This window comes from Sciurus carolinensis, chromosome 2, assembly GCF_902686445.1.
Source record: "Sciurus carolinensis chromosome 2, mSciCar1.2, whole genome shotgun sequence".
Lineage (NCBI taxonomy): Eukaryota > Metazoa > Chordata > Mammalia > Rodentia > Sciuridae > Sciurus > Sciurus carolinensis.
This window is the reverse complement of record NC_062214.1, coordinates 79,137,154-79,159,003: the sequence shown is the minus strand read 5'-3', so window position 1 is coordinate 79,159,003 and position 21,850 is coordinate 79,137,154. Positions and strand designations below refer to the sequence as shown.

Below are 21,850 nucleotides of genomic sequence, written 5' to 3'. Positions count from 1 at the left end.
TTCTCTGATCATTTTAATTATGTACATTCTGAACTCCCTTTCTTACATTTCTTCTGCCATGCTGTCATTGGATTTTATTGCTGTAGCATCTAGGTTTGTTTGGGACATTTTCTTCCCTTGTTTTCTCATATTGGTCAGGTATCTACCCCTCTAGTAGTGAAACTCTATTGACTTATAGTGTCCCTGTAGATATCCAATAACTCGCCTCCTAGTCTTTTGTGGCCTGAAGTCTTGGAGGAAGTTGATAATGCAGTGATACACAAGGAAGTTGCCCCTGTAGGGGTGGTGGCCTTCAGGTGGGGTATATTTTCTGCTGGTGGAAAGAGGCAACTCCACTTGTTGACCGATGGTCAGTTAAAAGGGGGACTAAACTGCGTGCTGGGGCATGGCTGGTCTGGACCTGTGTCTCTGGTTCTACCACCCTGGTGGGAAAGCCTCGCCCATTGGGGAAGACTCAACGGGTGGGGACGTCTTGCTGGGCAGCTCTCCTTTGAGAAGTTCCCTTCGGTCCAGAACTACCACTTAGCCTGGGCAACCCTCCTTTGCAATGTTCTCAGGGGTCTGGACCTACCTCCTGGGCCAGGAAGCCTCGCCTTGTGATTGAGACTCCCAGTGGGCAGTCCTCCTCTGCGACGTTCCCTGGGGCATGGAACTACCACCTCGTCTGGGGTTCTGGCCCTTTGAGGGACTCTCTCTCTCTGAGTGGCCCTCCTCTACGACATTCCCTTGGGAGTGGACCTATTGCCCAGGCCTGGGACCCTCGCTCTGTACCAAAGCCTCTTGCTGGGCGGTCCTCCTCTACAATGTTCCTGGTTGTCTGGATTCACAGCTCCAGCAGGGGAGTCTCACTGTGCAACTCTACTCCGTGAAGTTCCCTGCATTCTGGGACTACTGACCTGTGCAGGGAGCCTCACCCAGTGGGAGAGACTCACCTGGCTGCTCTGAGTTAGTCCCGAGTCTCTCAATACCTCCTCTTCTTGAATCCTGAGTCCTGTCAAAGGGCCTCTAGTCTCCTATAGGTGTCTCAGGAAGTAAGCCGCCCTTCATCGGAAGGCCACACCCTGAGAAATAATTCAAAATGCCTGCACCAGCCTCCAAAGAAGCTGGGAAGTCCCTACGAGGGTGTGCTGAGTCAGCACAGAGGCAAGTGCAGTGTCCCTCAGCAGTAGTAGGGGGGCAGGCAGGCTCAGTGATGGTGTCCGAGCTCCATGTGGGGGTTAGATGTGCCGGCTAGCTCCGCTCCATGGTGTCCTACCTCAGCTTGGGGAGTCGGCTAGCTCCCAAATTTTAAATTTTAATGAAGTCATTATTCATGGATTATACTTTGGTGTTACATCTGAAAATTCATCACCAAACTCAAGGTCATCTAGATTTTATCTTATGCTGTCCTATAGAATTATTGTTTTGCATTTTACATTATGTCTGTGATGCATTTTTAGTGAATTTTTATGAACGATGTGATATCTGTGTCTAGATTTTTTCTTTTTTCTTTTTGCATGTGGAGTTCTAGTCATTTCTGCACTATATGTTGAAAGGACACTTCTTGTCTTATTAACTTACTTGTGAGTTTTGAAGTTGGGTAGTTTTAATTCATTGATTTTCATTTTGCTCTTTCATTATTGGATTATCTATTCTGGGTCTTTTGCCTCCATATAAAATTTTAAAATCAGTTTGGTGATATCCCAAAAATAACTGCCTGGGAATTTTGATTGAACTTGTGTTGAATCTTTAGATCAAGTTTGGAAGAACTGAGATCTTGACAATATTGAATCTTCCTTTGCATGTACATGGAATATCTCTATATTAGTTCTTCCTTAATTTCTTTCATCATTTTTTCTTTCATCGTGTATATATATATATATATATATATCATATGACACATATGTGTATGTATATATATATATATATCATATACCTATTTTGTTAGATTAACACCTAAGTATTTCATATTCTGTGGTACTAATGTAAATGGTACTTTGTTTTTAATTTCAAATTCCATTTTTTAATTGCTAGTAAATAGGAAGGTAATTGACTTTTTGTATATTAACCTTGTATCCTACAACCGTGGTGTAATTGCTTATTAGCAAAGCTTTTGTTGATTCCTTTGGAATGTGTACATAAACAATCATGCCATCTGCCAACAAAGGTCATTTTATTTCTTCTGTCTCAATTGTAAGTTCCTTTTTTTCTTATTAACGAGCACTTCCAGTATGATGTTGAAAAGGAGTAGTGAGGAGGGATACCCTAACCTTATTCCTGATCTTATTGGGAAAGCTTTTAATTTCTCACCATTAAGTATGATGGTAGCTGTAGAGTTTTTTGTAGATGTTCTTTATAAGGTTGAGAAACTTTCCCTCTATTCCTAGTTTGCTGAATTATTTTGTGAATGTATGTTGGGTTTTTGTCAAATGCTTTTTCTGTATATATTGATATTATCATGTAATTTTCTTTTTCTACAGTAGCCTGTTGATATCATGAGTTACACTAATTGATTTTAGAATGTTGAACCAGCGTTGTATATCAGGGATAAATCTCATTGGTTGTGATGTATAGTTCATTGTATACATTATTGGATTTTATTTGATAATATTTTATTGAGGGTTTTTGCATCTGTGTTCGTGAGAGATATTGGTCTATGCTTTTCTTGAAATATCTTTGTCTGATTTTTATATTATGGTAATGCTGTCCTCAGAGAATGAATTAGAAACTATTCCCTCTGCTTATGTGTCCTGGAAGAGATTTCTGGAAGAGATTTATAGAGAATTGGTATCAATTCTTTCATAAACATTTGGTAGAAATCAAGAGTGAATGCATCTGAGCCTGGTGCTTTCTGTTTGGGAAGGATATTAATTATTGGTACAATTTCTTTAATACATGGCCCTATTCAGATTGTCTGTTTCTTATGTGAATTTTGATAAGTTGTATCAAAATTGATCCATTTTACCTTGGTTGTGAATTTTGTGGGCTTGGAGTTATTGAAAATATTCTTATAATCCCTTTACTGTGTGAAATGTATAATGATGTTCCATCTTTCATTCTTGATATTGGTAGTGTAGTTTGTGTTTTTTCTTAGTGTGATTAGAGACATTAATTGTATTGATCTTAAAAAAAAACCCACCTTTTTCAAAGAATTAGCTTTTGTTGATTTTTCTCTTTTGATTTCCTATTTCAGTTTCATGGATTTTAGTGCATTGTGTGTGTGTGTGTGTGTGTGTGTGTGTGTACACACGCACGGCTCACTTTGGATGTAGTTTGTTCTTTTTCCAGTTTCCCAAGGTAGAAGATTAGAGATGGCTCTTGTTTTCCAAATATACTCATTTAATGCTGTAAAAGTCCCACTAAGCACTGTTTTGCTATAATCCACTGATTTTCTTTTAAAGAATTTTCTTTGTTGTAAATGGACACAATACCTTTTATTTTATTTATTTTTATGTGGTGCTGAGGATTGAACCCAGAGTCTCACACATGCTAGGCAAGTGTGTTACCTCTGAGCTACACCTCTAGCCCTAGCCCACTAATTTTGATAAGTTATAATTTTATTTTTATTTAGCTCAAAGATTTTTAAAAAATTTCCCTTTAAATTTCTTCTTTCACCCATGTTTTATGTAGAAGTATATTGTTTAAAAGAAAATCTACAGAAACTATATAAACACAAGGAGATTGAACAATACACTTTTGAATGGTGAATGGGTGATAGAAGACTCAGGGAAGAAATTTAAAAATTCTTGGAATTAAACAAGAATAGTGATACAACATAACAGAACCTCTGGGACACTGTGAAGGCAGTTCTAAGAGGAAAGTGTATAGCTATGAATCCCTACATAAGAAATTCAGAAAGATCCCAAATAAACAACCATGATGCTTCTCAAGTTCCTTGAAAAACAAGAACAAACCAGTTCTAAAACCAGCAGAAGGAAGGAAATAATTAAGATCAGAGTTGAAATCAAAGAAATTGAGAATTAAAAAACCACAAAGGATCAGTGAAACAAAGAGTTGGCTCTTTGAAAAAGTAAACAATGTTGATAAACCCTTAACCAAACTAACCAAAAGAATAAGAAAGAAGACTCAAATTAGTAAAATTAGACATAAATTTAGGTTAGAGAGATAATCACAAAAATCCAGAGGATCATTAAGAACTACTTTGAAAACCTACACTCCAATAATGGGAGAACCTAGAAGAAATAGATACATTTCTAGACAGACCATTAACTAGCAGTGAGAAGCAGGAAAGATAAGCCTTCCTACAAAGAAAAGTCCAAAACCAAATGAATTCTCAGCTACATTCTCAGACTTTTAAAGAAAAACTGTCACTGCTCCTCAAATTATTCCATGAAATAGAAGGGGATGGAGCACTCCAGATTTGTTTTATGAAGCCAGTGTCACCCTCATACCAAATGAGATAAGGATACATTAGGGAAAGAAAACTGAACCAATATCGTTTAATAAAATATTAGAAAATCATATCCAACAACATATTAAGAAGACTGTATATCATGACCAAGTTGGTTTTATCCCAGGGAGGCAAGAATGGTTTAATATACACAAATCAATCAATGTAATTCACTGCATAAATGGAATTAAGGACACAAATCACAGTCATCTTAATTGATGCAGAGAAAACCTTTGACAAAATTCAGCACACATTCATAATTTTAAAAAAACATTGAAGAAACTAGGGATAGAAGGAACCTACCTCAATATGCTAAAGCTATATATGTCAAAACCAAAGCCAATATCATAGTGAATGGAGAAAAACTGAAAGCATTTTCTTTAAAATGTGGAACAAGACAAGGATATACACTCCATCCACTTCTACTCAGTATAATTCTTAAAACTCCCTGGGCAATTAGGCAAGAGAAGGAAATAAAAGGGATAAAAATAGAAAGGAAGAAGTAAAATTTTTACTGTTTGCAGATGATAGGATCCTTTACTTAGAAGATTCAAAGAGCTTCATCAGAAGACTGCTAGAGCTAATAAATTCAGTAAAATAGCAACCTAAAAAATCAGCATAATAAAACCGATAGCTTTTCTATACACCAGTAATGAACCTGCTGAGAAATAAATAAAGGAAAACAATCTCATTCACAGTACCTCAAAATAGAATACCTAGGAATAAATCTAACCATGGAGGAGAGAGACCTCTACAATTAAAACTATTTAACATTAAAGAAATTGAAGATATAAGAAGGAGGAAAGACCTCCCATATTCATGGATAGGCAGAATTAATATTATTAAAATGACCAGGCTACTAAAAGCAATATACAGATTTGGTGCAGTCCCCATAAAAATACCAATAACATTCTTCAGAGAACTAGAAAAAAGCAGTCCAAAACTTCATTTGGAAAAATAAAATACCCAGAATAGCCAAAGCAATTCTAAGCAAAAAACAAATAAAAAAAGCCCAAAAACAAAAACAAAAACAGTACTGGAGCCATTATGATACCTGACTTCAAATTATACTACAGAGCTATTCTAACAAAAACCCAATGGTATTGGCATAAAAGCAGACACATAGATCCTTGGTACAAAATAGATGACACAAAGACAAATCTACATGTCTGTGGTCCTCTGATCCTTGACAAAGGTGTCCAAAACATACATTAGAGAAAAGATTGCCTTTTAAACTAATGATGCTGGGAAAACTGGTTCTCAATATGTTATGATTTAGATGTGAGGTATCCCCCAAAAGCTCATGTGTGAGACAATACAAGATGATTTAGAGATGAAATGATGGATTAGCTGAGTGACAACTGTATGATGATAGGGTGTGGCTATATGAGATGGGTCCCTAGGGGCGTGACTTTGGGGTTTTGTGCGTTGTCTTTGTTGAGCAGTGTGCTCTCTCTACTTCTTGGCACCCTGTTCCCAGCTGCTTTCCTCCATCATACCCTTCTGCCGTGATGTTCTGCCTCACCTTGAACCCTGAGGAATGGAGCCAGCCATCTATAGACTGAGACCCTTTGAAACCACAAGCCTCAAAGTAAATTTTTCCTCCTCTAAAATTGTTCTTGTCGGGTTTTTTGATCACAGCAGCAAAAAAGCTAAACAAAACACATATGTAGACAAATAAGATTAGATCCTTCTCTCTCACCCTGCACAAAAGTCAATGTAAAATGATCAAAGACCTAGGAAGGAGGCCAGAAACTATGCAACTCCTAGAAGAAAACATATAGTCATCACTCCCAACTTATAGGCACAAGCAATGACTTTCTCAGTAGGACTCCTAAAGCTCAAGAAATAATGCCAAGAATTAATAAATGGGATGGCATCAAATTGAAAAGCTTCTGCAGGGCCAAAGAAACAATTAGGAATGTGAAGAGAGAACCTATAGAATGGGAGAAAAATCTTTGCTAGCTACTCTTCTGACAGAGGATTAATATCCAGAATATTTAAAGAATTCAAAAAACTTTACATAAAAAACCAATAACCCAATTAAGAAATGGGCAAACGAACTAAATGGACACTTATCAAAAGAAGAAATACAAATGGCCAACAAATATATGAAAAAGTGTTCAACATCTCTAGCAATTAGGGAAATGAAAGTCAAAACTTCACTGAAATGTCATCTCACTCTAGTTAAAATGATAACCATCAAGAATACAAACAATAATAAATGCTGGAGAGGATGTGGGGGAAAAGGAATACTTCTACACTCCTGGTGGGCTTGTAAATTGGTACAATCACTGTGGAAATCAGTATGGAGATTCCTCAAAAGGGTAGGCATGGAACCACCATATGATCCAGCTATACTATTCCTTGGTATTTATCCTGAAGAATTAAAGTCAGTACACTACAGTGATACATGCATGCCCACCCTTATAGCAGCACAATTCATAATAGCTAAACCACAGACCCCAACCTAGGTGTCTGTTAATGGAATAATGGATTAAGAAAATGTGGTATATATACACAATGGAGTTTTATTCATCCATGAAGAAGAATAAAATGATGTCATTTTCAGGAAAATAGATGGAACTTGAAAACATGTTAAGTGAAATAAGCCAAACTCAGAAATTCAAGCGTTGTATGTTTTCTCTCATAAGTGGAAGCTAGAGAGGAAAAAGGAAAAAGAAGGTTGGCAGGGGGAGGGTCTCATGAAAATTGAAGGAATAAAAGTAGAGTGAGGAAAGGGACCCCAGGGAGAGAAAGGAAAAATACTGGGGAATGATATTGGCCAAATTATTGTGTGTCCTGTATGAATATATAATAATGAATCTCACCATTATGTACCACTATAATGTACCAATAAAAAATATGGAAAAAGAGAATGAAAAACAACTCCAAAGAATTACCTGTTAATTAAAGTTAATTGTTTAATTTCTCAAGTATTTGGGGATATTTCCAAATATCCTTCTGTTAGTGATTTTTAAATTTAATTCTATTGTGGTCTGAGAACAGACATTATGTGATGTCTATTCTTTAAATTTGCTAATGTATTTTTGTGACCCAGAATGTGATCTACCTGGGTGAATGTTTCATGTGAGCTTGAGAAGCTGATACTCAGTTATATCTAGTTAACTGATAGTGCTGTTGAGTTCAACTATGTCCTTAATGTCCTTCATGGCTTTCTGACTGCGGAGTCTATTACTTTAAGAGTGGTGTTGAAGTCTTTCTTTTATTCCCCAGTTTCAATGAAGTAAAATTGACAAGATTGACAAAAACTGTATACATTTGAAGTGTATAAAATGTCTTGATATACATTGTAAAATTATTACCAAATGAAGCTGATTAACACATCCACTTCTCAGTTACTTTTTGTGCATGTGGTGAGAAAAAAGTTCTATTTTTTTTAGCAAATATCAAGTATATGATATAGCATTATTAATAATGGTTACTATATTGCACATTAGCTCTCTACAACTTATTCACCTTATAACTGAGAGTTTGTACCCTTTGACCTACATCACCCCATTTCCCCTCCCTAGCTCCTGGCAATCACCATTGTGCTCTCTGCTTCTGTGAGTTTGCCTCTTATGGGCTCTCCATATAGGTGAGATCATATAGTATTTGTCTTTGTGTCTGGCTCATTTCATGTAGCATAATGCCCTCTGGGCTCATTCATGTTGTCAAAAATGACCGGGTTTCCTTCTTTGTTATGGCCAAGCAGTATTCTGTCACATACACACGTACACAACATTTTCTTTATCCATTCATTTTTAATGAACGCTTAGGTTGTTTTCATGACTCCAGCTGTTGTGAAGTCTTTCAATAGCTTTTAATACTTTCTCCTCACCAGTTGAGCAACTGGTTCTGCAAAGGGTTAATTAATACAAATTTAAACTGTTGAAGACAGTGTTAAATATTAGTGCAATTTAATTTTAATTTTACTTGCAATGAGTAGATGAAACTATCACATGAGAAAATTAAAAAGCAACATACATAAAAATCCAGAAATAAGTTGACTCTTTTATCTCAAGTTAAATTCTCAAAATTGTAGATGTAGTCTTTAAACTGTACTTGGGATATAAGCTAAGTAGTCATCCAGTTGATCAATTTGAGTAAGCTGTGTACATTCTGAAGCCTTGGGCCATGTGCCACGCCCCCTCATCCCTGCTTTTAGTCTTGCTGAACTCCAGTCCAGGGAACTTTGAAGGTATTTCATGTTGGAATGATGACCTGAAAGATCACATCTACTGAATGGTGCTGTGACTGTCTGACAAAACCAGTTTCCTTGACTCCAACTGTCTTGTGTCTCTAGAATCTGATCACTTCCATATGCTTATTCTAGGTATAGCATAACCTAGATGAAACTAATAAGAGATTATATTCATAACTAATATTTATTAATTATTTATCATAAGCCAGGAACTACCGTAAGAGCTTTACAAAATTAGATTTTTCTTTTGAGGATTAAAAGGGATAAGAAGTCAGTGGTTTTACCATTCATTTTACACATAGAAAAAACTGAAGCTTAGAAGGTTAAGCTTCTTGCTTAAGTTAGTTTAAGTGGCAGAGCCAGTTTCCCAGCATAGGTCTGTCTCACTCCAAAGCCCACTCTCTTGATTGTGCTACAATGCCTCTCAATCATCAGGACTTTCTAAGATAGTTTTAAGAACCAATTGAAAGTAATAGAACAGCGTGAAACTAGTACTGTCTTATAACAACAAAACCTTTTTTTCTTAGTTTCATAATTCTTAGCTACAGAAATTATTCTCATAAATATAACTTTAGCACATTTTACTTCTAAATAGTGATATATTCTCAATTTGATATAAATTATAATTTAAGATATAGCCAAAGTACTTAATGGCATACCTTTGAAATTATTGCTTTCAAGGGAGAAAAAAATGTATTGATGGATGTTTAAGTGATAGTATTATTGTGAGTCAAAATTCTTTTTTTCTTTCTTTCATTATTTTTTTTCATTGATTGTGGCACTTTGAAGAAATGACCTAAGCTTTTGATATTTTAGTGTCTAATTTTGTAAAATGTGCCATTTTTGTATGTTCTGTAAGTGAGATTTAGTATGAAATTAGTTTGAGCTCTCAAGATTAAAGGTGCTGTTATATTAAGGGTGCCAAATGATTTTATCTGTCACTTTAACTTACGTGTTTAATAAAACCTGTCTTTTAAAGCTTCAGTGAAAATATGGTTCTACATGTTATCTTTCACAGAGAGTGGCTTTGTATAGAAATTACATTTTTGTTTTTCTATTTTTAAAAAATATGATGCAAGTAATCTCTATTCTTCTTCACCAACCAAACAGAATATTTTTATATGGTGAGAACCTTACCAGCAAAATGCTTACAACACATAAAGGCAGTATCTGAAAATAGTATAATATTAACCTGTATAGAAATAAAGGAGTCTGTAGCAAAATGAATCTTGACTGATTTCTGTCCCTTAGATTTTTGAATTTTTAATCTTGATTTTTGTTTGGGAAATAGAGCTAATTAATTAGCGCCTGGGAAAAGATAGTGAATTCTTTTTGATCTTTGTCAAGGATTCCTTAGAGTACTAACTTGGATTTCTTGTAGATTAAAGGAAATAAAAAGCAGTTAGCTCTGTGAGGACTCAAAAGTTAAGCTATTATTTTAGTGTTTTTATTATCTTCTATGTCCGTATTTTATGCCCACTAGAGCAGTCAAAAATTGAGAGGTGTTGATAAATCTTCATTTTTTAGTATTTCTGTTCATTTCTCTTCATATCTAAGTTTGGTTTAAAGATTTTAATTCATCCCATATGTATTTTACTAAATTTATTTTACATTAAATTCTAATTTTAATGTTATTTGGTACAAGATGGTTTTATGATATTTTCATTAAAAATTATACCTTTAATTAATGTAAAGCAAACTCTGATTATGATTCTGTTTATTTATTTTTGCCTTAAACTTTTTGGTGTGGCATATCACAACCTAGGTTCTGTTGTTCATCTTCTGTAATCCTTGTGGATTTTTTTTTTTCTGAGATGAGATCTCACCATGTTGCCCAGAATTCAAATATCACTGAATTCTATACATAGAATTCAAATATCACTGTCTATCATGGTCTCAAACTCCTGGGCTCAAGTGATCCTCCCAGCTCAGCCTTTCCAGTGCTGGGACTTCAGACAGATACCACCCCATCTGGCTCATACTCTGTAATCTTAATCTTTGGTTTTGGGTGTTTTTCTTGGAGCAACATGTAGTTTGTCTCTTAATTTTTCCATTTATAGTGAGTGATTTACAATAAATGTAAATCAGTAAATGGTGTATCTTTTATATTTCTTAGTCATCTTTATGTAATGTTTAAAATTTTCCTTATTAATAATTTATAACATTTACTGCATATTTTATTTCCTTAAATCTTTACTAGTTTTCTGAAATTTGCATATTTTATTTTTAATTCTACTAGTGGTTACTTTTACCAATTTATAAACAAACCTCTCTAACCTATAGCCATTTGTCAGAGATTGGAGTAGAATAGTGGGAACTGATTTTCTGGTTCAAGTTGGTAGACTATGCACATTAGTTATGCTCTTGTAAGCCCCATTAAAGTAGGTTATGGAAATATGAAAATGGCAAGAAAAGGAAAAGGGGAGTAAAAGATTACCAACAGATATGGTTTCTCTAATTTTCTGGAAGATGGAAATTAATATTGGAAGGCTGAAACCACAGCCCAAAATGTGCTGTAAGGAAGCCATAGTGACTTGGAGACTTTTCTCCCTGGTAGAACCCCACAGAGACTCTAGTCTTAGTCTTACTATGCAATACCAAGAACAAGAGTAATAAGACTGAGTACATTTGGTGAGGCAATAATTGAAGGTCAGTATATAAAACAGCCTTGTTAATAGTTCCTACCCATATATTCTCCCTTGCAGAATAGACAGGGAGGAGGGAAATCAGGTGTATCTGCCCCAAGGGGGTGGGGGAATCTCTTTCCTAAATAAATTTAATGAAATCAGAAATTTAATCAGCAATCAACATGATTATTGGCTCTGGAACAGGGACCAGAACACTTTATGTAAACTATCAGATGGTAAATATCTTTAAGATTTTCGGTCCATGTAAGGTTTTGATTTCTATCTTCATGCTATTATAAAAAGTACTATCAACTAGATAATTTATACACAATAGAAATTCATAGTCATGCATCACATAGTGACAGTTCAGTCAACATCCTACTAAGTATATAACAATGGCTATACTGTGTAGTCAAGGTGTGTAGTGGACTCTTTTAGGTTTGTGTAAGTATACTCTATACTGTTTGCTCAAGGACAAATTTTCCTAACACATTTCTCAAAATGTATTCCCCATTGATAAGCAATGCATGGCTGTATTTCTCACAGTTCTAGAAACTGGGAAGTCTACGATCAAGGTGCCAGTAGGTTCAGTGTCTGATGACTGCTCATTTTCCAAGATGACCTCTTATTACTGTGCCCTCTGGAGGGATGAGCACAAAGTCCTCTGATGGCAATAAGGGTAGAAGAGCAAAAAATCTGAATGTCGTATGGAGCCTCTTTTTTAAAGGCCTTAGTCCTAGTGACCTTCTAAAGTTCTCACAGTTTGATACAGTTGTTAAGTATCAATATGAATTTTGAAAGGAGCACAAACATTCAAGGCAAAGCAGTTTTTGTGATATAATCTCATGTATTTTTTAATGTTTGTTTGGCTTTTATGACCATTTAAAATGTTCTTTAAAACATTCTTAGCTGAAGGGTCATACAAAAACAATCTGGCTTGTGGTCTGTACTTAGCTATCAACCTGCGATAGAAGAAGCTCCTTCTCACTCTGTCATCTGATAGTTCTACAGTCTGCTCATTGTCTCCTTACAGCTCTTCCTGAAAATAAACCTGCCAGTCAAATGTTCTACCCAGGTACAGAGAGTACCTAAGCCTCCTTCCCACTCAGAATTTGAGGTGTACTGGGAAACAGATGTACTTACACACATCAGAGAAATATACACCTCTTGCTGAGAATAGTCAGCCAAGAATAAACAACCAAGAAATTTGAGCAGACAACCAAGGCTTACCAGATATTTGAGGAAAATCGACTTGTTAGAGAAGCCCAAGATAACAATTACTAATCCTGGAAGTAATGTAATGCAGGGAGCTAAAAAGATCTTGGAGATATTTTCTAACCAGTATATTGTGAGAGATTTGGGATGCTGTTGCCTCCCATAAATAAGAAAAACTGTGGAAAATGAATAAGAAGACAAAGGACTCTTTATAGGTTATAAATATTGCTAAAGTCTTTAAAAAGTCAATGATAGGGATACAAAGTACAGTTGGAAAACCCTTCTGGAACATTGTTCAAAAAATAAAAAGAAAATAGGACAAAATATAGAAGTAAAGGAGGCAAACCTAGGGTACCCAGCATCCCAACTATAGTTTTATAATGGAAGAAAATAAATTGAAACAAATAATAGATGAATTTTCCAAGATGTAAGGAACATGAGCCTTCAAATAGGAAGGGCCCAAATGGCTGTCTAGCACTATTTGGGAAAAATTTTTGAGGATAAGAGTAGATAACATTCTCATAAAATTTTAGAACCCTAAGCTAAAAATAGATCTTAAACACTTCAGGGGAGGGGACAAACTGGTAACTTACAAAGTTTTAATGATTAGATTGGCACCAGACTTCTCATCTACGTCTCTACTGAAAGAAGGTAGTGCACATATCCAAATTGAGCGTAAATTATTTTCAGTGTAAATTAAAAGCCAAATACTATAATTCAGATGTGAAGACAAAGGAAAATTGTCTATAGTCAGGCAGAAACTCAACATTTTTGCTGCATCCTGTTTTAGGGAGTTGGTTGATGATGGACTCTAGAAAATGAGAGAGTGAACCTAACAGAAAATAGACTCTAGGAAACTAGAATTAATCCAGAAAATCATTGAAGGGAAATTTTTGGAATGACAGCTGCATTCAGACACAGTTCTAGAGAACATTCAATCCAGATTTGAGCTTTGAAAGGGATGTTTCAGGAAAGAAAAGGGGATTACATGAAATAGTATGCTTAAGAAACTATTTTTTACACTATGATAAAGCACATGATTCTTCAGCCTCCTCCTCAAAAGAAAGACAATATAAGAAAAAGTTGTGTATGAAAAAAACATGCAAATTAAAATGTGGCATGATTTTAATCATATTACCAAGTTTGAGGAAAAAAGAATCTATTTTATCTTGCTGTTTGGAATATTATAAGTGATATCATGATATGAAATAAGAGGAGGCATTATTCTTGTGCACCTCTTGGATCTGTCATGAATGATAATTGTAATAAGTACTTCAATTGCTTTTCAATTTTAGAGTAAATTTAGAGACAAGGTAAATTTAGAGTTCATTAGGGTTATGGATCAAAATGTAAATGTTAAAAATATTCATGATATAAGAATCAAGATATGGGGGCTGGGGAGATAACTCAGTCGGTAGAGTGCTTGCCCTTGCTGGGTTCGATCCCCAGCACCCAAAAAAAAAAAAAAAAAAAAAAAGAATCAAGATATGGCTAACAAGATATAGCTAAAGAAGAAGGGAATGGGAGGACAAAGACAGAAGGTTAGTGGCACAATTCCTTGTTTCACACAATGAAGCATCCGTCTATGAACTGACCTGACCTTCATTAATGCAGTGAGCACTGGTGGGCTCAACCAACTGGGGATCTAAAATATTTTAAAAAGTAGTTGCATCTATATTGAATGTGTACAGGTCCTTTTCTTCTTATTATTCCGTGAACAATACAGTATTATAACTATAACATAGCATTTATATTGTATTAAGTATTATCTACCACTAAGTCACATCCCCAGCCCACAGGTCTTTGTGTGAATGTACGTTTGCATTTCTCTTGGATGCACTTGTATGATAAAATTATGTTTAACTTTTAAAGGACTTTTCACTGTTTTCCTAACAGTGAAAGGACAGAGGTAATGTCTGTACCATTTTGTAGTCCCACCAGCAATATATGTGTGCTATAGTTCCTCCATGTCCTTGTCAGAACTTATTACTGTCTGTCATTTTGTTTAACCATTCTAGTGGGTAACCATTCTTGTGGTCTTTAATATTAATTTCTTTAATACCTATTCCTTTACTTGTTTAGTTTCATCAATACTTGAAAATCATCCTTGATTTTTCTTTTCTTACTCTGCTTTGGAGCTATTACTTTCTTTCAGTTTTATAAGTTCTTCAAGTCATTATAAATAAATTTCATGTGATATATAAGAAAACTATTATTTTAAAAAAGCCTTGTGGAACAATTACCCATTAGCACCATATAAAAATTTCTTTTCTTCACAAACTTATTATTCTTGAATTATCCAGACATGCAAAGGTAAGTAAGTAGTCTAATAAAGTGATTGAATTCATAACTTTAAAACATGAACAGTGATTTGGAATATAGCTAAGTAAAATTCTACCCCATTTGTGACTCTGAGCATGTAGACTGAAGGATAGTTCCCTCACCAGTGTCTAACCTCTGGGTATACCTTGGTCTGCCTCGCTCTTATCCACGCTGCAGCCACATAAATCAGTTTTTGGACATGTTATAAAATGCAAGTCACAGCTGCTATAGTCTGCAGTATTCAAAAAATTCTGAAACACTGCGTGTCTAAATTTATTTTTTGTGTGAATGTAAATTTTTATTGAGGTAAGCCCTGTTTGTTTGGAAAAAGAAACTCAATGATAATTTAAAATAATTTAATATATATGTGTACTCTTTCTCCTTCCTTCTCTTTCTCTCTGCTTGTCTAAAAAAGAAAGGGAGTGATTGGGTTTGGGAGAAGACCTTGAAATTACATCTGTGTTAATAGAAAGTTGTAGATTAAGATTTCTGTTAAAAAATCTTTATGCTTAAGTCAGAAGTAAATAATTTTTATAAAAAAGAATCAAGAACTTGTAATCATTATGTAAGTATAAATGCTTCATCTCTTCAAATTATTTTAATTCCTTGTTTCTGGTATAGCAGAAAACTTCACACATAAGCATGCCTCATTAGCTACTTGGCTTTACCAGATGCCAGACATTTTTTAAAGAAAGGCATGTGTAGATTGATAAATGTAATGTGCAATGTGTGCTAAACTCAAAAGTGCTTGTATTAAAGATTTAATGGTTCTAAAGAAATTAAAAAATTCTAATGCTGTTGGAGATTTTTCTATTCCATGTTTGACCATTTTCAATAAATTGAAAATTTGGCAGTTGATTCTACTTAAAAGTTAGATTATTAATAAATAGGCTTTATGAAAAAGCAAAAAGTTCAGGTCATTCAGTTTCATTACTGCCATATATGTTTCATATTCTCATATTGTATATTACTTCATTAAAATGTTTATTAAAAGCCAGCAACAGAACAAAAAGTTTTAAGATTAAATTACATTATTTTAGGAAATGATTTGTATTTAGTGTACTTATACTTTAGAATGTTGATCCTTTGGTTTTTATCTCTACAGATTTTTTTATTGATATATTCAAAACGTAGATACCTAACTAATTTTGTCACTCACAAATAAATGACTTACTTTCAGCATTTAAAGAGTCTCACTGGGGGTATGAAAAATGGTGGAATGAGACAGACATCATTACTCTATGTACATGTATGATTACTCAAATGGTGTGAATCTACATTGTGTACAACCATAGAAATGAAATTATGTACCCTATTTGTATACAATGAATCAAAAATGCAGTCTGTAAAAAATTAAAAACTAAATTAAAATAATAATAAAAGAAAGTTGAAAAAAATAGAGTATCACTATTAGAATATTTGACATAATTCCCTCAAAAGATATTTTTTCCTAAATTATTAATTTTAAACTATTTTAGGTGCTGTTTTTCAACCCTAATCTTTTGATCAAGAATGAAGCTATTTAAAAATTAAGATGCCAACAGGTAATTTCTTCTAAGTTCCTACTTTTGTCAATATGTGTTATTTAGCAGTAGAACAACAAATGTACATTAACACAAGGTTATACTGTTAATTATCTAAAATCATTCCAAAAATATGAAATATTTTAATTTTGAAATACTTTCTATATAACACAGAACTTTTATTTTGGGTTTATGTTTTATTGTTCTTTACCAACTGGTCAATTTTAGCTTACTGTATATCTAATATCAACTTCCCAAATAATAAGTAAGTTTGAAACCAGAACAAGAATGAAAACAGATTCAGAGATAGCGATTCGAGTTAGATGAGTTTTCTTTATTGATATAATATGTGGTATTATATCAGTAAAGATATATCTGGTTATAATTAGTTAAAAAGAAGGACATTCATTTTAGCTGTGGTAAAGTTATTAGAAAATCATGGGATGATCTCCATGATTCTGATCTAATGTAATGTTAATTGGGATTTTGTCAACCAAATTATTCCTGAAAAGTTGTCTAGTATTATTAAAAGTTGTTCAATTATAAAGAAGCATTGTGTAAAAAAGAAAGAAATCTAAAAGTATTAGTTTTAGCTGGTTTACTTTTTTCTTCACTTCTTTGTAGTTCTGTTTGTCTTTACATTTTTATACTTTTATAGTTATAATATGCTAAAATAGGTTTTTCTCAATTCTAAAGTAAAAGGAATATTTCAAACTTTCAAATTATGATTATAGAGACATCTATATCATAGCAATTATCTTTTTATGTATCTTTAGTTGTAGATGGGCACAATAACTTTATTTTATTTATTTATTTTTATGAGGTATTTAGGATCTAACTCAGTGCCTCACACATGCTAGGTAGGTGCTCTACCACTGAGCTACAGTCCCAGCCCCAGTAATTATATCTTAACAGATATCAATATCTTAGTGGCAAAAAATGTTAGGAAGTTTTTTAAAACTAGTAAACTATTTTTAAATGCCAATTCAATGCTAAATGGGAGAATTGTGATTGTCTGCTTCACATTAGTTGATTCTAGATCATTTTTAGACAAACAATTAGGAACTACCAAGGTAAAATTTTAAAAGCAATATAATTCTCCTTTTGAAGCCAAAAGATTTCAGCAGTTTTCTTATTTCAAAGAGTATTATAATGACCCAATAAATTTGACTATCGTTACTTCTGATTTTTTTCTATACAATGGCTGTGGTGACCAGGAGTGAGGAAGGAAATTTTTTATAAAGAGATGGGGGTGGGGGCTGGGTATGTGGCTGAGTCTGGAAGGAAAGAGAAGAACCAATGAGAAAGGGAAGGCAAAAAGAGGAAGAAAAATGAAGGAAAGATCAAAGATAAAGAAGCAAGGAAGAGAAAGAGGAAGGAAAGAATGAAGTGACATGGAGAAAGAGGAGTGGGGGTTTGTTTTATTATTCTAAAAGTTTTGGCTAAATATTAAGCACAAACTTAGATTTTTATTTTTACTTTAGAACTTTAGTCTTTTCCGTTACTAGCTTTTACCCAAAGTCCATTGCAAATCAAAACCTTATGAGATTATATTAATTTTCATGGTTATCATTGGTTGTCATATAGAGGAATATTTTAAGATAAATTTAGAAGCAAAATTTATTTCACTTATCTAAAATTTTTTTCCTATCACAATTTCAGATTTTAAATATTTGAAACCTCAAAAGGAAAAAGAAGAATTTAAACGCAACCACCTTAGGAAAGTTCTAAGTAATACAACAAAATCTTGGTGCTAAATGAGAAGGATCTGTTGATTCTATGATCCTGATCACTATCTTTTAATCTAACTAATGAAGAAATTTCTTATTTCTGTTATGTAGCTTCTAAATTCATTATAATTAACAACCATATCCTTAGGATGGATTCATTTTTCTCTCAGAGTGATAGATTTTTCTTTTAAAATGGCTATGAAGTAAGAAGTAAGACTTTCATTTTGAGGGAAAACTCTTCATTCTAATTTTTAGAATTGCCGCTTCATTCTAAGACTAGTTATTCCTTTTCCTGGTTGCATCAAAAGTACTTTAATATGCCTTTCTCTATTCCACATGCATGTGTGTTTTAGATCACGAGGAGCCCTGTGGTCCCAGTTACAGGTCATTTTGCCTGAATGGGGGGATTTGTTATGTGATACCTACTATTCCCAGCCCATTTTGTAGGTGAGTGAAATGGACTGTGGGAGAGGGTAATTTTGTTTCTTACTAACTTCTTTGAGAAGTGATAAAAAGTAAACAAAAAGTGTAAGAAATACATATATAAATATAAGAAAATATGGGAAATATTCTTCATGTTTTCATTATTTTTAAAATTGACATTGGTAGTGTCTAGCCTAGACAGATTCTTAAAAATAATTCATTTTAGGGAACTCTGAGTTTTAGCAATTTAGGGAAGGAAGTTTATGTTTAATATTAATAGCAAAACAACTAGAGAATTTACTAAGTAAAACACTCAACATGAGACACATTATTTTGAATTTAGAGTACCTAAGTTCAAGATGACTGGCACCAAAAACTATACTTGGTGTATTTAAAAAGAAAGTGAGAAGTTAAGTTTTTCTAATGTTGCTACCAAGTAAGAAAGGAGGATGTCTTAGTCACTATTATTTTAAAATAATATATTTATTTTGGGAGTATAGATTCAGCAAAAAAATCAGTAAAAGGATTCAAAATAGTACTTGTATAGTATAGTACTTGTCTAGTACTTCTTTGAGTTTCATTGACTAGCATTTAAGGGCATATAAACCTCCTTTAGTTCATGAGTTGGGAACGAAGGACTACTACTGAGACCCACAGACTTTGTGGAGTAACCACCCAACAACCTCAGGATACTTTGTAACTTGTGTGAATTACTTGTTTGCTCTTTAACTGAAATGAGAGGTATAAAATATAAATTTAAGATTTAAGATCTTATTGAATAAAAGGATAGAAAAGTAACATTTATGGGAAAAGTTAAAGATAATGGGATCTGGTTAGAGAAGAAGAGACAGATAAGTAATGTCATATTTATCTCAAAGGTTTTAGGCGTTTTCACATTGGGAATAATATTCACCTTGGGAATAGTGCCTGGGGAGGAGGAACAGAACAATAATTACTCAAACATCCACCATGTTCCTCAACAGTATGTTTTTGTTTTGTTTTGTTTTTAAATTTTTTTAGATGTTTATAGACCTTTATTTTATTCATCTATTTATATGTGGTGTTGAGACTCGAACTCAGTGCCTCACACATGCTAGGCAAGTGCTCTACCACTGAGCCACAACCCCAGTTCCAACAGTATGCTTTTTAAAAATCTGTCTTACCAAAATATAATTTATGTATGATAAACTACTTGTTTAAAGCACACATTGAATCTTAGCAAATGTTACACCCATGAAACCACCACAACCTCCACATCAAGATATAGAACATCTTCATTGCCTCCCCCCCAAATTTTGTTGCTGACCCTGTTCTTTATTTATATATTAACATTTTATTCTCAACAACCTTAGAGGAAGGAGGCAGGGGAACCTTATGAAATAGAAAAGTAAGTGGAAAATGAGAAATTAAGTGACTTGCTACCAGTCATATAGTCTTTGACCCCCAAAACTCAATCCTTTTTCCCTCTCAGAATTGTGGAACCCAGTAGTAAGACAAAGTGCCAATTGAGCAGTAAAGGAGACTTTTATTCTTGACCAAGTATATGAGAAGTGGGAGATAAACTGGTAAATCAACTTTCCTCAGAGGGCAGAAGGTTATAGATATAGGGCACAAGAAATGAGGGGGAGGGGTGAGGTAATGCAGGGGAGGAATAGTCATGTATTCTATTGTAATGAAGTTCCAACCTATTTTAGCCAGCCCAGCAGAGAAGGAACTTCTAATACTTAGATATCCCATCATCAAAGATGTTTAGGAAGGATAGATACTGGGCCACGTAGGCAGTCAACACCAGAGCAGGGAAGTAATATGGCTAGGAAGAAGAAAGGAATGACCTTTAGACACAACTTCCAAGGTGTGCTTAGCCTTTTGACACATTCATTCTGCATCCTTTCTAAGGTGATATGGCACATGGTATTCATATGATGAAACTGAAATGCTTACCAGAAGATATATACTTAATAATTAAAAGATACTCAAGTTTTGTGTCTTGATCTTGGTGGTGACTACATGGTTGAAAAGACTGTCCTTTTTCTATTGAATTGCCTTTGCACCTTTGTCAAAAAAAAAATGAACCAAATATGAGGGAGTCTATTTATGGACTATTCTATCTTGTTGATTTGTTTCTGTTTTTTCACCAACACCAAACAGTTTTGATAACTGTAGCTTTATGATGTGTGAATTGTGTTCTGTGATTCCTAACTCCCCTTTTTTGGGGGGGAGTGGGTGGGGGTTGGGGGGGGAGGGAGATTCTTTAATCTTTAGCCTTCCTTTCTAATAGATAGTGTTTATTGCTAAAAATAATTTCCAAACTAGTTTAACTTCATCCTTAAAGATTCTCTAGTTTGTTGTTGAATTTTAAGTTTAAAATTTTTGTTTTAGGATTTCATTAGCCTTTGGGGGGTTTTGATTATCCTATTATGGATATATCTAATTTAAATTGCACTGTGATCAGAGTGCTTGGTATATAAGATGTCTGCACTGAATGAGTTGAAAGCATTAGGAGTACTGGGATTTGGAGACTCATTAAATTGGGAAGGTTGTCACCCTGGCTTTGTACCTTGGACAGATGCATTCCTAGTGTAATTTTAAAAAGCTACCTATGAAAGAGAATGGGCAATTTTGCTGGTAATCCACACCAAGTTTAAGAGTCTATTTTCTTCCTGATTTTTTACTTTAAGAGTGGTAGTAAGAGTGGTAATTAAGGAGTGGTTGACAGCATGCCCATGGGTTTTGATCGATAGTGATTGAAGCTAGGTTACCATGTGGCATAGCTTCAGGAGGTGAGTGGATTGGCACATCCAAAGGGCTGTGTAGCACCCTGGGAGGAGGTGAGGGGCTGCACTTGGAGAACATGAGGAGGACAAAAAGTACACTGAGAGGATGAGGGAGTACAGTGGTTGAGGGTCCAGGAAAGTTGGATTGCAGATATATTTTAAGTCACATTTTATAAAACGTAATTGAAGCCAGGTGCAGTAGCATAGGCTTATAATCTCAGCTGATTGGGATTACAAATTTGAGGCCAGCCTCAGCAACTTAGTGAGATGAGTCTCCCAAAAAAAGAAAAGTAATTGCTTTCCAGTGATCTTAGGACCATATTTTTAATATAGCTGTATAGGCTGTTGTAGTAAAATCTAAGGGTAATAAACTCATTTCCATGCCAACTCATACATTCACGCATCCCTTATTTCTATTAGTGACATCCCAGCCTCTTGTGACTGAGAAACACAGACTCATCTTTGTATTATTGCTCCCTCATCTGGTTGTCAAATCGTAGTTTTACCTAAGTTGTTCATCCCTCTCATCCATTTGATTCTGATTATCATTATACTAGCTCAAACCTTCTTAACCCCTTGCATTGTCTATAGAAATAGTTCCCAGATCAATTTCTCTGGAGTCTAATTCTCATCACTACT

At 34.3% G+C, this 21,850-nt stretch overlaps 1 protein-coding gene across 18 annotated transcripts in view; it reads left to right on the top strand.

Annotated features, from left to right (window-relative positions):
* Nrg4 (neuregulin 4) overlaps nt 1-21,850 on the top strand; it is a 175,325-nt gene that overhangs the window by 66,083 nt on the left and 87,392 nt on the right. For all 18 annotated transcript variants that reach the window (XR_007106983.1, XR_007106982.1, XR_007106987.1 and 15 more), the window contains exons 4-5: nt 16,240-16,305; nt 18,368-18,461. Coding sequence is in view for 12 of the 18 variants with exons in the window: in XM_047538881.1 (XP_047394837.1) it covers nt 16,296-16,305; nt 18,368-18,461 (104 nt within the window). In the remaining 6 variants the exon portion in view is untranslated. The remainder of the gene's footprint in view (nt 1-16,239; nt 16,306-18,367; nt 18,462-21,850) is intronic.